Below are 17298 nucleotides of genomic sequence, written 5' to 3'. Positions count from 1 at the left end.
ATATTAACAAATAAAAGCCCAGAAGCAGATGAATTCTCAGCTGAGTTCTAAAAGACTTTCAAAGAAGAATTAACAGCAATACTTCTCAAAGTATTCCATGAAATTGAAAGGAAGGAAATGCTTCCAAATTCATTCTACAAGGCTAATATCACCCTGATACAAAAACCAGACAAAGACACATCAAGGAAAGAAAACTATAGACCAATAACTTTGATGAAGATAGAATCAAAAATTCTCAATAAAACTCTGTCAAATCACCTACAAAACATATTAAAAAGATAGTGCACCAGGATGAAGTGTGGTTCATCCCAGGAATGCAGGGTTGGTTCGACATATGGAAATCAATAAACATAATTCATCATATTATAGACTTAAAAACAAAAATTACATGATCATCTCAAAATATGCAGAAAAAGCATTTGACAAAATACAGCACACCTTTATGTTCAAAACACTAGAAAAACTAGGGATAGTAGGAATATACCTCAACATTGTAAAAGATATATATGGTAAAAACCAATGCCAGCACCATTCCAAATGGAAAAAAAATGAAAGCATTCCCACTAAAAACTGGAACAAGACAAGGATGTCCTCTTTCACCACTTCTATTCAACATCATCCTTGAAACTCTAGCCAGAGCAATTGGACAAGAGAAAGAAATTAAAAAATACAAATAGATAAAGAAGAACTCAAAATATTACTATTAGCTGATGACATGATTTTATATCTAGAAGATCCAAAAAATTCTACCAGATAACTCCAAGAACTAATAAATAAATTCAGTAAAGTAGCAGGATATAAAATCAACACCCATAAATCAAATGCATTCTTATACATCAGCAATGAATCCACTGAAAGAGAAATTAGGAAAACTACCCCATTCACAATAGCCTCAAAAAATTAAAATATCTGGGAATCAATCTAACAAAAGAGATGAAAGACCTCTACACTGAAAACTACAGTATTCTAAAGAAAGAAATTGAAGAAAACCTCGGTAGATGGAAAGATCTCCCATGCTCCTGGATAGGTAGAATTAATATTGTCAAAATGGCCATACTACCAAAAGTGTTATACAGATGTAATATGATTCATATTAAAATCCCAATGATATTCTTCATAGAAATAGAAAAAAAAACTGTCATGGAAATTTATTTGTAAAAATAAGACACACACACACAGAAAAAAAAAAAAAAACACAGAATAGTTAAAGCAATCCTTAGCAAGAAAAATGAAGCTGGAGGGATCATAATACCAGATCATCAATTATTCTGTATAGTTATAGTAACAAAAACTGCCACATAAATACGGTCATCTCATACTAGACAAGGGTGCCAAAAATATTCACTGGAGAAAAGATAGCATATTTAACAAACGGTGCTGGGAAAACTGGAAATTCATATATAGCAAAATGAAACTAAACCTGAAAAGGGTTTCTGTGATGAAAAGGACCCAACCTAAGTGGGATGACAGTGCTGAAAATTCTCCCATTACCAGAGGTGAAATTGCTATGACATGACTCAGGACACCCATAACTGTTCAGACACTGCTGTGTGAGTCCTCCCTGAGGTACAGGTGGTGGCTGCAGGAGCAGCTGCAGTTTGCAGACAGGCTGCAGGTCCGCTGGGAGCACTGTGCCTCCCTGCACAGAGGTAGAGGCCTGAGTCTTCCAGCTGGGAGGTGGAGATGTGCAGGGTGCTGTAGCGCTTCTTAGGATTTGCTGTTGCCTTTAACCTTCCCTCCTGCTTTGTCCCTGAAGCCAGGTAAAACAGACTGATGAAGCCACCCTCAGGATTCTGATGGAACCACTGCACACTGTTCATGGTGGTAGAAAAATTGCACCTAAGAGTAGAGCTCATTCCCTCCTGGAGCCTCAGGGCTGAAGGACTCTGCTCCACCTGCTGCCCTCTCACCCCTGCTTGGAAAGAGAAAAGCAAACACAGCTGGTGTCACTGGGGAATCCATGACCAGTTCACATATCTACAGAATATCCCAGGAAATGCCCTGAGGATGGAGCACAGGGAGGCGGCTTGGTGCCAGCTCTCCCTGCCCTTCCTCACACTGTCAGCCCTCCAACACCCCCAGCTCCATCTGGGAGGAACCTGACTCACAGCAAAGCTACACACACAGAAGCCCCAGCAGAGCCCCCAGTCTCCTCTGCATGGCTGCTGTCTTGGCTGCTGGGTCTTCTCCCTGCTCTGCAGGTGTCAGTTCTTGGGCCAGACAAGCTTGTTCTTCCAGGCAACAGTTTCCACCTGACTCCCTGAGCACCAGTCACATCTGAGCTCTGTCCTGCCCCTAACAGGGAGCTCCACCCCCAGTGGCCCAGGGAGACAGCAGTGGTGGCTCCCAAAATTTTGTGAGGACAGTGCAGGGGGTAGAGGGCCATGTTTTCAATGAATGAAGATGCAAGTGGGTTTTTTTTCTTATAAAATTTGATATAGGAGAAGTTTATGGAAAGGCATATGAGAAACGAGTATGATACCCCAGTAAAGGAGCTAGGTCATTACTGGGTGAAAGAGAGCTTTTAAGAATCACAGGAAGAGTGACCCCATTGCTCAAGTTACATATCTTGACAAAGATTTTCAGAAATGAATTATGTTAGGTTGGTTTGAAGTGATTAAGGAACAAAGCACCAAACAACCTATGCCCACCAAAGAACCACCAATCAGGTGCTGACAGAACTACCTGTCAATCAGAGGGGTCTTCTGACCAATCCTGGATCATCGCCAGCACCTCAAACAAACCCCAGTAGGACAAGGGACTTTAAAAAACAAAAAACAAACAAACAAACAAACAAAAAGCACCCTTTTCTGTCCCACACCCTCCCTTCCTGCCCTAAGCCCAGTAAAAATTCCTGTCTGGTCCAGGCCCGACTGCTTCTCCTCAGACCCACCCTGTTGATCTGAGGGTCTCTCTTGGGAGCAAAATCTCAATAAAGCCTCCTTCATCAGCTTTTAAATTTGCCTCCTTTTGGTCGCCGCTACCTGACCTTACAAATTATATGAAAATTCTGATAAAGGTAAGTATTTGATTGTATGAATTGTGTATTAAAAAATACATATAATTTCTTAAAGTCAAAAGGTTGTGATGTGAATAGAAAACATTTCCAACAAGAGTTTTGTTAACTAAAATAAATATAAGTTTTAAGTATGATGTCCACCCTGCTTTATTCTCTACCTCTCCCCTTTTTCTGTCCCCTCTTTTTCCTACACTCTACAGATCCTCACAGCAGACTCTGGTCAGATTAAATAATGTCATTTTCTTTTTCTTCTTTTTTTGTTCTGTTTGTCCCTTTAAGAATACCTACAATCTGTAGTCCTTGCTCTCAGAAACTATTCTTATTTAAAATAATGTGTGCCTACTTTTAACATTATTCATCAATTCCAATGGTATTATATTTGATCTCTACAATTCTATTGCTAGATAAAGGATCAGGTGTTATTATATTTTGTTTTCCTAAGTCAGCTAATAACTCTTCAACTTCCAGGTTGATTGGGTATCAAAATCCACCTGGCAGGTTCTCCTCACCCTGCCAGCCATGTCTAACACATGGGAACCAGTTTTGCTACTGTCCTAAGGGACTACAGCCTTCCCAAGCACTTGCCCATGGAGTGTAGCATCAGTCAACTAGCTCCCATCTTTAACCATGCTTTCTTGGGAATAATGAGTGAAGACACAGAACTTTGGCTGAATTTTCTCAAAGACCCCTATTCATAAGCAGAGTCAGCTTTCACTCTATGCAGCACAAACCTTTAGGAAACATGACCCCACAAACATTTGTGTTATGCTCAGTATTGATTTGTCCAAATACTTATAAAGAGTGCTGGCACATTTTAGGAGCTGATAGATATTAGTTCAATGAATGAGTGAATAGAAATTACCTCTATAGCATTTTTCACAAACCATTCCTACCAGACTATCATTCCTACCATCCTGAGCTTCTTGGGAGCAGGAAGAAGAGTATGTAATATTTAGCAGGTCTTTGATAAGTTTATTAGTAAACAGTTAATAATAGGGTTTATTCCAATAATAGAACATTTTACATACTGAAAGTTAGCCACAATGCTTGCCTTTTGGTACACATAACCTATCAAGATTTATGCTCCTATCTACAGTTCTTTTATCAGATTTCTAGAAATGGAAGTACAGCCTAATTTTTTCTGTTTCCACCAGACCCCAAAGAAGACATGCTCTCATATCCATTGACTGACCAGGGACTCTGATGGATCTGGTAGAAGAGAAGGAGCACTGGGATTGATGTACTCAGAAGAGGCCACAGGAGAATGTGAAGGGTGGCCAGATGAAAAATCTGGCACAAATGAGCATCAGCACTTGTCTCCTGACCTTCCTGGTCAGCCCAGCCCTTAACTCCACACAAGGACTTAGGCTCGAGCCCTGTTGCAGAGGGTTCTGTCAAACTGTGCCTGCCCAGCTGTAGATTTGGGTGCAGGTGGCAGGTGCCTGGGTAGCACTGTGTGACTACAGCACAGAGGTAGGTGGCTGAGTCTCCATGCTGCACAGCTGTGATGTTCAAGCTGCTTCCACCCTTCAGCAATGTGGCTCGTAGTCTTCCCTTCTGCTGCACATCCCCAGCTGAATACATGGAGAAGAGGTGTCTGAGACCTGTCCCTTTGTCTTGTCTGTACCACTGCAGACTGTTAAAAGCACTGACTGAATAAGTGCAGCTCATGGAGGTGCCATCTCCCTCCCAGGGTCTCAAGGAAGGAGGACTCTGCTCCACCTGGTTTCCTCCTTTCACCCCTATTTGAAAGACAACAGACACAATATTTAGCTTTAGTTCAGACCTTTCATAACTTTGTGCCTAAATATCCCCCCAAAAGTGCCAAATAATTTCAAATTACACCCTCATCTGTCCCCTAGGTTTCAATGAATGTCCCCTGGAGCTCCCAGCTCTAAGAACCCCCCAACTCACAGCCAAGATGAAGCCAAAATATAATTAGCATGGATCCCTGCATCTTTTCCATCCTGATACTTTGTCTTGATATTCGAAATGCTGCCTAAAATTAGGTAGCCAGAAGTCTTTCTTTCTTGGTCCTTTGGATCCAGTAAACCAGAGGGCTTTTCTGACTATGTGTCAACCAGTCAGAGATGAGCTCCTCTTATGTAAACCTACTTTCTAACCATAAGGAAAGGCCTAGTCAACAGAGGGAAAGAGAGCCAGTGTCACCTGGTGGCCACAGACAGAATCATCAGAGAAACATTACCACAGTGGGTGTGCACCTCTTGCGCAGGTGCAGCAGGGTGATTACTGCTCCTATATGGTAGATAGTTTTTAACTTTATAGACACCTATAATGTGGTCATCATACTATTTTATTTCCTTTCATTTATCTATGCATTTAGGTCTGAAGTGTGTCAGAGCAAAACTATCACCAGTGATTATAGAGCATGTGGGCAAAAGGGGGGAGAAAAATTAGATTGGAGTTCTCTTCAAAAAGCAACAACAATCTTAACTGATAAAATCAAGGATGGATGAAAAGAAAAAAAGAGGCTGAAACACATCACACACACATACACACACAAAAAACAAAACAAAACAAAACAAAAAAAAAACACTGGAAGGCCAACAGAACCATATCAAAGAACAGAATATTGACAATGATATTAGGAAATCTACTTTTGTAAGTAACATGCAGCTTCAGTAGACTCAACATGGAGGGGCTGAAGATCAACAGAAATTGTAGAGGGAAATAAGGGAAGATAATAATAAATTTTAATCACTGAATCAAGACTGCAGTATGAAAAAGAAATGTCTTCCTGATCATGAGTAAAACTTCAGGACTTGAGGCTTCGTTATTGTGTTTTTAAGCAACAGCAGTTGATGGCATCACATGAATTTAAGAATTAATTAAAAAATAGTTTGCTTCATATGCTTTGCCTCACTATTATCTTAATTTAAACTAAATTGTGAGTTGTATTTATATTTTTAAGCATACTTTAGTACACTACTATTGACAAAAGAAAATCCAACTGATTTTATCAATGCTATTTCAGATGACATTATAAGAATGCTCTGACAGGATAATTAAAAATAAAACTAGAAGCCCTCTTGGACTCATGCAAACTCAACATTGTACCCCTGGAGGTCATAACTGTCCAACACACACACAAACACACACACACACAAACACACACACACACAGAAAAAGTCTAGTAGAAGTTTGTCACAGCTTTTCTATCTTATTTCTTCTAAAGAGTGAAAAGGCAAGCATATATAGCTGTGTTTATGTTCATAGTACAAATCCAGTGTAGGCTAAGAATATTAATCCTTTCACCTCTAATCTGTCCACTAGGAATTAAATGTTTCCATTTGCCTAAAACTCATTTAACCTGTGTTTAACTGTAAAGTAGCTACATTTTATTTAGCTTAATAACATTATGTCCTTTTGATAGGGTGATGATAAAGCAAGAATTAGGCAGACAGGCAGGAAGTATAGATAGGTAAATCAGGTCAGATCAAGGAGACCAATTTGAGTGTTAGGGAAGTTAGAGACTGCCCCCTGAGAGATTAAAATTCCTTAGAGCCCTTCCTCCACCCTTATCAAGATAACCTGCCTGGGTTCCAACCTGTGCTAAGGTAACCTGTCCCAAGAACTGTCCTTCCCTAAATGGAGTTGTAAAAGTTGTTCATTAATGTGTCCATCCAGCCCATCCCCCACCCATCTGCTTCTCACCATTTGACCATCCTACTGGAGCATCCCCTGAGCCTAGTTATGTATGCAGGAAGAAGATAGATAAGGGGAAGAGAGCAGGAGAACAAAGGAAGCCTAGGACATATATGTATATATTAAAAAAAGGCAAAACACCCTAGCTTCTTGGGATACCAGGATACCAGCAATGGCCTACTTCTCCCTCCTTGGAGAAGTCTATGTTACCCCTTTTTAAATTAACCCTGCTTTATATGCTTGCCTCTGCATGCTTCTCTATTGTTATACTTCAACATGGGAGGGAGCAGAACTTGTCACCTCTAACTGGTGGTATTAATGATGAGAATTAATCAGCCAAGTTTCACTTCCCCAGATATGGAGATTGAACACCTGAAAAACCAGAAGCAAGTGTAGAAAGCAAGTTTTATTTAAACAATAGAACAGAGATAGACTTCTGTGCAGAGAAGGGGGCCCAGAGCTGGGTGTCCCAAGAAGTGAGCGTGTCCTGCCCCTTTCATACAGTATAGAATTCCTTTGCATTCCCTCCTTCTTCCCTTATCTTGCATCTCTCCTCTCCCCATGCTGTAGGTGACCAAAAGGTGGCCCAAAAGGTGAAGGTGGAGTAATATCAGGGCTGGAAAGAAGCTGTCTAGGTTTATGGGCAGGAAGGGACCAACCCAGGAGACATTAATTAGCAATTCTTACAACTCCCTGCAGGGAGGAACAATTCCTGTGGCAGTTGGCAAAAGTTTAGAGAAGGAAGGGGAAGGGCTTTGAGATATCAGCATTTGATTTCCTTTGCTTTCCAACTAGCTCCCATCCTCCTGATCAAACCCAATTATTTATTATCTAAACTGTCTTTTTGCCCTCTGGCCTAACTTTTTTAAAGGCCTCCCAAAAGGCAGTTTTTCAGACATAGCCTTTAGATAGTCTTTCTCCAGAAAATGATAAAAAGGATGAAACCAAAGTTAGTGCAGGCTGGAAGAAAACCAGTAGCATAGATGGATGTCCCCTCTTCCAGGGGAATAGTTAAGTCTGAGGGAAAAAGAATATCTACTTTGAATGGAAGATGAATGTGTTGCTCTAGGAATGATGTATGACCAAACTGCACCATGAGATCAGAGAAAGGTTACTAGGCAGAAATAGTGGTAAAATATTGGGATTAAGCATCAAGTAAACAGAAGTCACATCTAACTTTTGTGCTGGCTATGTCTGTGAGCCTGAATATGAGTATTTTATATAATGTCAATAAGAATCAATTTCATCACAATAAAAAAGTTGAGAAACTGATGTGACTCCATTTTCCAGAAACCAGCCTATACCTCAGAGCAAAGCCTGTCCAAGGAAGGGGGCGTGACCTCTGTCATTGGAAAAACCCACAGAGCACTCCTAGGCACATACCCACCCTGCTGAGTTATTTATCTACAAATAACAGGAGAGATCTGGGGCACCAGGTGTCCTTGACTCAGTCAGGCTAGGTGAGGACCCATAGCAACCCCCAAGCAACCACCAATCAGCATGAAACAGGGAAAATACCAGGAATGCTAAATGACCCTCCCAGTAGTTTATGGAGGTTGATAACATGTTGGGAAACCATGTAGTTCAGCAGGTACACCCCTCCCTTCATGTCCTAAACCAATCAGTTCAAAGGAATCCCCCTCTTATACTAACCAATCACCCCTACCCAACTTGTTCCCACCAGCGAATGTGCTAATCACTGTTCAGAGTTGTTCCCGCAGTGTGTGGGTGTGTGAGGATTTGCTAAGAGATGCTATGATATATGTGAGGTCCCTGCCTTCCCCAAAGAGTGTACAAAACTGCTGCAAACCCTGGGCTTGGGGCCTCTCAGCATCACCAGTTGCTGTGTGTGTGGAGGACCGAGCTAGCTCACAATAAAGACCTCTTTGCTGCTTACATTGATCTTGGTCTCTGGTGGTCTTTTGGGGGTCCCAAACTCAAGCATAACAAAGTAAACTACCTCAAATATTGTTATACAGATTGAGCTTTTAAAAACTTTTGTACAAATTCGAGCCCTGTGCTTGACATATAGTTATAACTGAAAGCTCGATTCTTGTCCCCATGTTAATCCAAGAAAGAAGACATCCTTTGTGCAAAAAAGGAAAAATAACATTTATTGTTTTACTAGCAAAGGAGAAAGCACAGGGGACTCCTGTTCCAAAGGCTGTGATTCTCCCACACAGAAAGGACAGGGGGATGTAAGGGTTACATTCCAGGTTGCTCTAGTTGGAGGTCCCAGGGTGCCCTGATGGTGGGCTGGGATTTACTTATTAATTTGAGAGATGTTCACTTCCCATATCCTCAGCAGGCATCTCCTTCCTGTACTGGGTGTGCTCAAGGGCAGTTAACTAGGGGAAGAAAAAGATAACACTGTCTCCCTAATCTTGTTAGAGAGGGGAAGGAGAGAGAGAGAGAGAGAGAGAGAGAGAGAGAGAGAAATGTTCTTAAAAAAATAAAGCACCTCAAAGCAATGAGGGCTACAATCAGATGATGAAGGAATCATTGTTATATTTTCCCACTGTCAATTCCTACTTTCCATTTCTATGGAAAATTGGGCAAGGACATCTCAAAGCTACTTCCTGCTGAGAATGGGCAATGAAGGGGGTTTTTATAATGGAAGGTTTTACTTGTTGTTACCATGTTTTCTTCAGGTCTTTGGTTGCATAGTTGAAAACGGAGAAGGAGAAACAAAATTAAACAGAAAGATACATACACAGGAGCAATGATAAATAGGATAGTAAGAATGAGGTGGAAGAGGCCTAATAAAATAGATTTAATCCCTCTTGGTATTGTTAAACCCCAATGCAAAGAAAATACCACTGACTCCAATTTTAAATCAATTAAAGCAAGCTTGTATTTGTGTACACCAGAGCTGGCCAATACTGTCTCTCCCAAAAACCCTGGGCTAGAGGTCAGCACCCCAGCTTTCCAGGAACATGATTTTATAGCACAAAAATTTGCAAAGAGGGGTGTCTTGAGAACTTACAGATAACAGGATTTTGACAAGTATAATAGAAAGGCAGTTAGTGGGTTAATGATCTACATAGCATGATATTTCAAAGTAGGGAGTAAATTCAGATCCCAACATCAGAATTTATGAGGCACCACTGAGATTTCAGAGAGAGTTGTTTTCTGGTCAGAGAAAGCCAGGCATCAGTGAGTTCAAGGCATGGGCAGAAATTCCAAACAAGTTTAGAAATCACGGTAATTTATAGTAAAACAGAAATTAACTTTTCATGACTTTTTGACAAGATGGCTCCCAATCTTAAAATGGAATTAGGCATCTTGTTAGCGCAAAAAGACCAAGAGGATCACAATCTTCACAAATCAGCTCAGTGCTTTATTCACTAACAAAGTTTTACACAGGCACAGGGGATTCATGGACGAAATGATGCCATGGTGGGACCCACTGGGTTCATCAGTATCCTGGAAAAAAATCCCAGAGAATAATCAGTTAAGCCTAATTCCATCCCTTCCAAAAATTGTGTGGATGGGGCTGGGGATGTGGCTCAAGTGGTAGCGCGCTCGCCTGGCATGCGTGCATCCCGGGTTCGATCCTCAGCACCATAGTTAGCCGATAACTAAAAAATAAATATTAAAATTCTCATTCTCTCTCTCTCTCTCTCTCTCTCTCTCTCTCTCTCTCTCTCTCTCTCTCTCTCCCCTCTCTCACTCTCTCTTAAAAAAAAAAATTGTGTGGTGGTCAAGAATTTCTTGCAGCCAGGTTGCTCATTGCCTGATCTGCAGGGGCACAGAAGACCTTTGTTTATTTAAAGAAATCCAGTAGGTCTCCAATGAGGATATAGCCCCCAACTTCAAATGCTATTCATTTTATCCAGGAATAGTCTGGGAAAGCAATAATCAGTTACTGCTGTACTTTCCTCTGTATGAAATTGGGTAACTTTTTGTACATGCAAAGGTAATTGTTCTTGTTCAGGAGGGAGCCTCATTTCAAGATACTCTGTTATTTGTATTCTGCTATGGACCAGGTAAGTGGTATTAGAGGCAACAAGAGAAAGAGTGAGACAGGGAACATTAGAAACAGTTTCAGCTGGGTAATGCATTACCTGAACACAATACATAATAGTGAGAGCTTTGAGGTTCTGTGTTTGTGTCCAGCCTTCATTTGGGATCTGAGTGAAGTTCATAATTGAATGTACAAAGGGATCACAATGGTCCATGAAGGATTTGGCCCTGGGAAGACAGATCAAGCAATCAACTGCATGAGTCCAGATGGCTAAGATCTGTGCTATTCTGAAAAAACAAAACAAAACAAACAAACAAACAAAAAACAACAACAACAACAATCGTCCTCCCAGCCTAGAGAGGGAATAGGGGAAAACAACAATTAATAGAAACATAAAAATCTTTCATTGCGTTTTCCTGAACAGGTATTTTAAGTCCCCTAATGGTTGTGATGTCCATGTGGGAGAGGTACTTTCTGGCAAGTCTCTTGGGCACCTCTTCACTCTAGTGTGGTGGACCTGGGGTTTTATTCCAGTGAGCTTCAGAGATGATTGAGTTGTCAGAAGCATGTCAGAAGGTCCTGTCATATCTTTCCTGGTTGTTGCTCTGGTCCCTGTTCTTTCCAAATCTTGACTAGCACCTGGTCCCAAGACTGGAAGCAATGGAGGGGTGATACCAAATTTGGAGGGGACCTGGAAGAAGCATACTCATGCACATTGGGGTCAGACCAATCTTTCAGGCAGGAGAATTAGTCCATGGGAATTTTGTCTCTACCTGGCAGTATTATCCCAGGAGTCAAGCTGAGGTATCAAAGCCCCAATTAATGGATTTTCCTTGAGCCCTTCTGGCTGCCCTATCAGCAGCTTGATTTCCCCTGGCCACATAAGTACCTTATGATGACAGTGGATGATTTCCACATGCTTTGGTTCTGCCACCACTTGTATCTGCCAGTATCTCAAGGTCATATTTAGTGTCCTGTTTTTAGCAGTGAGGAGACTTCTTTCTTTTCAGATATCTCCAAGTGCTTGTACTACCATAAAATCATTTTATGAGTCAGTGTAAATATTTACCTTTTTTCTTTTTGACAATCTGAGAGCTCTTGTTTGGGCAATTATCTCAGCCTTTTGAGCTGATGTTCCCAGTGGTAACATCTAGGCTTCCAATATCTTTTTCCATGGCTACAGCATAGCCTGCTACTCGCGTGCTGTTTTCCATGAAGCTGCTTCCATCTGTGAAGAGGTCCCAGTCTGGTTCTGTGATGGGCTGATCAGACAAGTCCAACCTGCTAGAGTAGACAGTTTCAAAAATCTCCAAGTAGTTATGTAGTACTGTCTGATTATCATCTAAATACAGAAATGTTGCTGGATTTAAGGTGGACATGACTTTAAGACTGACATTGGGGTTGTCTAATAGGATGGCTTAGTATTTCCCCATTCTCCCAGCAATTATCCAGGATCTTCCCTTCTGTTCTAGTAGGACCAAAACTTGGTGAGGGACGAACACAGAGATGGGTTACCCTAGAGTGAACTTTTCAGCCTCCTGTAGCAAATCACAAGCGGTTGCTACTTCCCACAGACAAGAGGGTCATCCTTTTGCTATGCAGTATAGCTGGGTTTTTGTTTTGTTTTTAGCTGTAGTTGGACACAAGACCTTTATTTCATTTTATTTTTATGTGGTGCTGAGGATCAAACTCACGGCCTTGCACAAGCTAGGTAAATGCTTTGCCACTGAGCCACAACCCTGGGTCCAGCTGTTTTGTGCAGGGATTCTGACTGTGGAAATATACAGGGAAGCATTCCTCTGATGAGCAAACTGCTAAGGGGTAACTGGCACTCTGTATCCCACCCTTAGAATGCCCTGCAGTTTCTCCTAGGAACTAGTAAGATAACTAATATGTTATGTCTAGCTGCTGTACCTTGATCTTAGGTACACAGCTCCTGGAAATAAAGAAACTCTCTGGTTAGAAAACCACAAGGTTTCACTAAGTATAACCCTATCCACATAACAGTAACTCCATACAATGTACTTATTGAGAGCTACACAAATCTCCTAACATTGTACATTGCAACTTAGTATGTAACAGAGAAATAAGCTCCATAATGTTGCTAAGTCTGTAACCTACCTAGTAATACAATGAACAGTATGTATTAATGATGCCAATGACCTAAAGAACAGGGCCTTACAGGAACTCAATATTGTTTATTAAATAGTCTGGTTGGTGATATACAGACAGCTTATATATACTGACTTGTTTAGATATATTCGGTATTGATTTGTGGTAAGATTAATGAACTAGAAAGATGAAAGCCCATTATTTTATTATTGTTAACATCCTCCATTTAAAATAAGATATTTAGATTAGGTGACAGCTAGAGTATATTCTAGCCCTCAAATTCTAATTTTCTAATTTTATCATGATCTTCCCCTATTTTCCTACCTAAAGTCTTTTATCATGTTTAACCTGTCAGCGCAAAAAGACCAATAAGATCACAACCTTCACAAATCAGCTCAGTGCTTTATTCACTAACAAAGTTTCACACAGGCGCAGGGGATGCACCGACAAAATGATGCCGTGGTGGGACCCACTTTCCTGGTGGAAAGTGAGCGACTGAACAAAGAAAGAGCTTGGGCTTACTTAGGTTATTCTGAGAGGTGGTCTAGTGAGCATATCAATTTTATTTGGGTACCCGAGAATTTGGAGTTTGTTTTATCAATCACTGAATGGGTCAGTTTTAGTGCTTAGGAATTTGGGGTTTGTTTTACAGGGTGAAATGGGAAGGAGTCTACGGTTGGTGTTCAGTTTTGAGGATTTATCTTAATGGACCTGATGGAGGGCCTGAGGTCAGTCATTGGTGCTGTAAGGTCAGGAGCCAGTGAATAAATGGAGGCACCAGTGACCAAATGCTGGACAAGACTTTGTTGAGATTCACTCCCAGGCAAGACCCTCCAGTCCAACAGAGCAGGTTCAGGGGATTTGCTCCCAGGCTCATCCAGATTGGAATTTTATCGGGCTTAGGGCAGGAAGGTAGGGCTTGAGACAGGAAAGGGAGGTTTTTAGAGTCCCTTGTCCTCCTATGGTTGGTCAGGGGATCTTGCTGAGATCCCTGATATTCCAGAATTGGTCAGGAGACCCCGCTCATGGACAGGTAGGTGGTTGAGGCACCATCACTGCTGGTCTGTCAAAGCCTGATTGGTGGTTCGTTCGCTCTGTGGGTTGCCTGATGCTTTGACTCTTATCCACCTCAAACTTTGTTTATAGAAGAATTAATGCTTCAGCCTCTTCTCAGAGACTGCCTTTCCAGGTTTGATGGACACCTCTTTTCCAACCCCAGGGTTTGTTTTATGACCAGGAAAGAATGTACTGGGAAAGGATCAATGTTCCCAATGTATGGCTTTACTTCTCACTCCCCTTTTCCCAGTTATCACTACTTTGGGGGTGTATCATTTTCCATATCTAATATGACCTACACTCACACAAGGAATGCATGATAACATCATTATGGCGGTGACTTCATGTGACCTACCGTAGACGAAGACACCAGCCCTGGCCCCAAAACCTGCAAATTCTGCCCTTGTTGCTAGAGCTAATGGCTGACCCTGCCATTCCTCTTTTTGTAGATGTCATACGAAGCATCAAGTGTTTATTTTAATACTGTATGTTTTCCTTTTTTCTGAAAAAGCCTGGAAAGTGACTGAGACACTACAAATTCAGTGTAGATACTTTGTTGCCGATCTATACCCACAGTTTAGTCAAGAGACAGCACACTTCCACCACAAACCAACCCCATTCAAGCTTCAACAATACTTTAACACAGAGAATAGGGAAGACTAAAAACAAACAAACAAACAAAAAACACCAACAACCAGGTACAAAGTAGGAAGAGCCGGGGAGGACCTCAGGTCTCATCTTAAGCATCTGCTCCTACAACAAAAACAGGGATTTCAAGACACAGGCTCAGAGGAGCCCACAGCATTGTAGCAGCTCTCCAAGAGTGAATTAAATTAGCAGTTCTGCAGTAGCAAATTGAGACTTTGGTTATGTTGTTCCCAGGTGTTGAAACTAAGATATAGCAACAGTGCAGAACTTATTGCAAAAGAGATAACCAATACCAAAAGACACCCTCATAAAAGAGGAAGAGAAAACCATCTTAACAGATGCACAAACCCAAGAACTCTGGAAACATGCAAATAAGTCTCCCTATAAAATTTACAATTCTTTAACAAAGAAGTCAACAGATATGAAAAGGTATGAAATTCCAGGGAAACATTACCAAAAATAGATTATTAAAATGATTAATAAATTAAAATAAAATCTGATGAATGAATTAAGAGAAACACTGCATCTGCCAGAAGAAAGCATAGAGAAAACGCTCCATCATATTGGCATAAACATCTACTTCCTTAAAAAACTCCTAAAGCTCAAGAAGTAAACCAAATATCAATAAGTGGGATAGAATTAAATTAAAAAGCTTCTGCACAGTAAATGAAACAATTAAGAGCATGAAGGTAGAACCTAAAAACAGGAAAATCTTTGCCAGCTAGTTCTCCAACAGGGTTTTAAAATTCAGAATAAATAAAGAACTCAAAAACTTAACACCAAAAAATTTTAGTAACCAAATTAATAAATAGACTTTTCTCAAAAGAAGAAATAAAAATGACTGACAATATCCCTAGCAATCAGGGAAATACAAATCAAAACAACACAGATTTCATCTAACTCCAGTTAGAATGGTAACCATCAAGAATACAAAGAACATTAATTGCTCACAAGAGTGTGGGGGGAACCGTACACTTATACACTGTTAATAAAAATGCAAATTAGTACAACCATTTAGAAATAATTGTGGACATTCCCCCAAAGTTTATGAATGCAACCACCACATGAGCCACCTCTCTCACTACTTGGTATTTATCCAGAAGATCTTAAAGCAATACACTATAATAATTTATGCATACCAATGTTTATAGCAACACAATTCACAATAGCTAAGTTATGAATCAACTTAGGTGCCTGTCAATGGATGATTGGATAAAGAAACTGTGGTATATATACACAATGAAGTTTTACTCAGCCATAACAAATAATGAAATTCTGTCTTTTGTGGATAAATGGACCTGGAGAACGTTATGCTAAGTGAAATAAACCAGATTCAGAAAAACAAGAGTCAAAGTTTTCTCTCAAATGTGAAGCTAGAGAGAAAGGGGGGAAACAGAATTTAAAAGGGGATTCTCATGAAAACAGAAAGAATACCAAAGGAAAAGATGAAGGGGATAAGAGGTGAGGTCAGGGGAAATACTAGGGAATAAAATCTAACAAATTATGCTGTCTATGGATGACTATACCACAATGAATCTGACACATTGACCACAAGGAATAGTGAATAAATAATGCACTAATTAAAATAATAATAATAGAAAGCAAATCAGTAGAGTTGAACTAGTGGATTAGGGGAAGGAGAAGGAGAGGGAAAGGGGAGGTACTGGGAAAAGAGTTTGATCAAATTACGTTATATGCATACCTGAATATGACATAATGAATCCCACTATGGTGTATAATTATAACTCACCAACAAAAATATCTCACTGGGTTAAAAAACATATCCTTCATCCCCACTCTCTGGCATTCTTCAGGGTGTTGCTTGTTTTAGAAATATTAGATTCTGAACCTCAGAGCTACTTGAGAATCACATATTTAAGTCCATTGTTTTCATATGAGGAAATTGAGACCTGCAAACCTCACAAGTTTTTCACAGTCATGCAGTCAGCATCATAGTTCTGAGACTGATGAAGGATCCCCTGCTCCTGGGTAATCCAGAATCATTCCCCCACACTTTGTCACTTTAAAGTGAGCTCCCTTCCCTTTTATTTTGCAGGAGCTGTGGCAAGTCTTTGGGGACAGCACAGTCCCCAAAGACATCAGCTCTGTGACTGGAAGAATTTACAAGTTTATGTACAGGAAGCTGTTGCCAGGATGCTGCTGTGAGCCAGGGCACAGAGGTAGGTGGCTGAGTCTGCAGGCTGGGAGGCTGTGATATGCAAGGCACTCTGTTTGGTGGTGGTAACAAAGGTGACTCTCAGTCTTCCTTTCTGTTTTTCTCCCTCATTTTCATGCACTAGTATCAATAAGAAGAGGCCTCCTCCTGGATCTTGTCGGTACCATTGGATGGACTCTGGAGAATAATTTGTATAGTGACAGGTCAGAGAAGCATTTTCACCCTCCTGGATGCTTCAGAACTGAGGATTTTGTTCCACCTTTTGGCCATAAGCACTTGGAGAGAGCACAATGCCAGAAAGGAGGGTTAGTCACCACATTTAACAACCCTAGGAGTCAGCTTTCTTCCCACCACTCCAGATACAACCAAAGAGGAAGTACAACAAATCCTAGCCCTTCCCCTATGTTCTATGTGCTATGTCCCTGGATCTCTCTGTCCCTCTCATCAGGAAACCACCAACTCACTGTCCACGTGAAGCCACAGCATCACCTGAATCACCAGAACACCTCCCAGAAATGGCTTCATGCTGCTCCCAGCTGTGACCTGGTTTGTGGACTCAGCCTCAGTCAGAAGCCATGGTCTTCAGCAGTGGGTGCTACTGAGGTTCTTCTATCCCTAGGAGGAAGCTTCTGCCCTCCTACCAGCCAATCAGCC

The 17298-nt window shown here is 40.9% G+C and overlaps 1 gene segment (V, D, J or C); it reads right to left on the bottom strand.

Moving 5' to 3' along the window:
* Window positions 1-4093: 4093 nt before the first annotated feature.
* On the bottom strand, window positions 4094-5103 carry LOC124106608 (T cell receptor alpha variable 7-like). The segment is given in 2 exon segments: window positions 4094-4761; window positions 4934-5103. Coding segments are annotated over 2 exon segments (663 nt in total).
* Between the last annotated feature and the right edge of the window lie 12195 nt (window positions 5104-17298).

Source organism: Marmota monax, unplaced genomic scaffold (genome assembly GCF_021218885.2).
Source record: "Marmota monax isolate L192 unplaced genomic scaffold, Marmota_monax_Labrador192_F-V1.1 WCK01_AAM20220418_F8-fsc00482, whole genome shotgun sequence".
Taxonomy (NCBI): Eukaryota; Metazoa; Chordata; class Mammalia; order Rodentia; family Sciuridae; genus Marmota; species Marmota monax.
The sequence above is the reverse complement of the archived record's forward strand: the minus strand, read 5'-3'. Positions and strand labels throughout refer to the sequence as shown.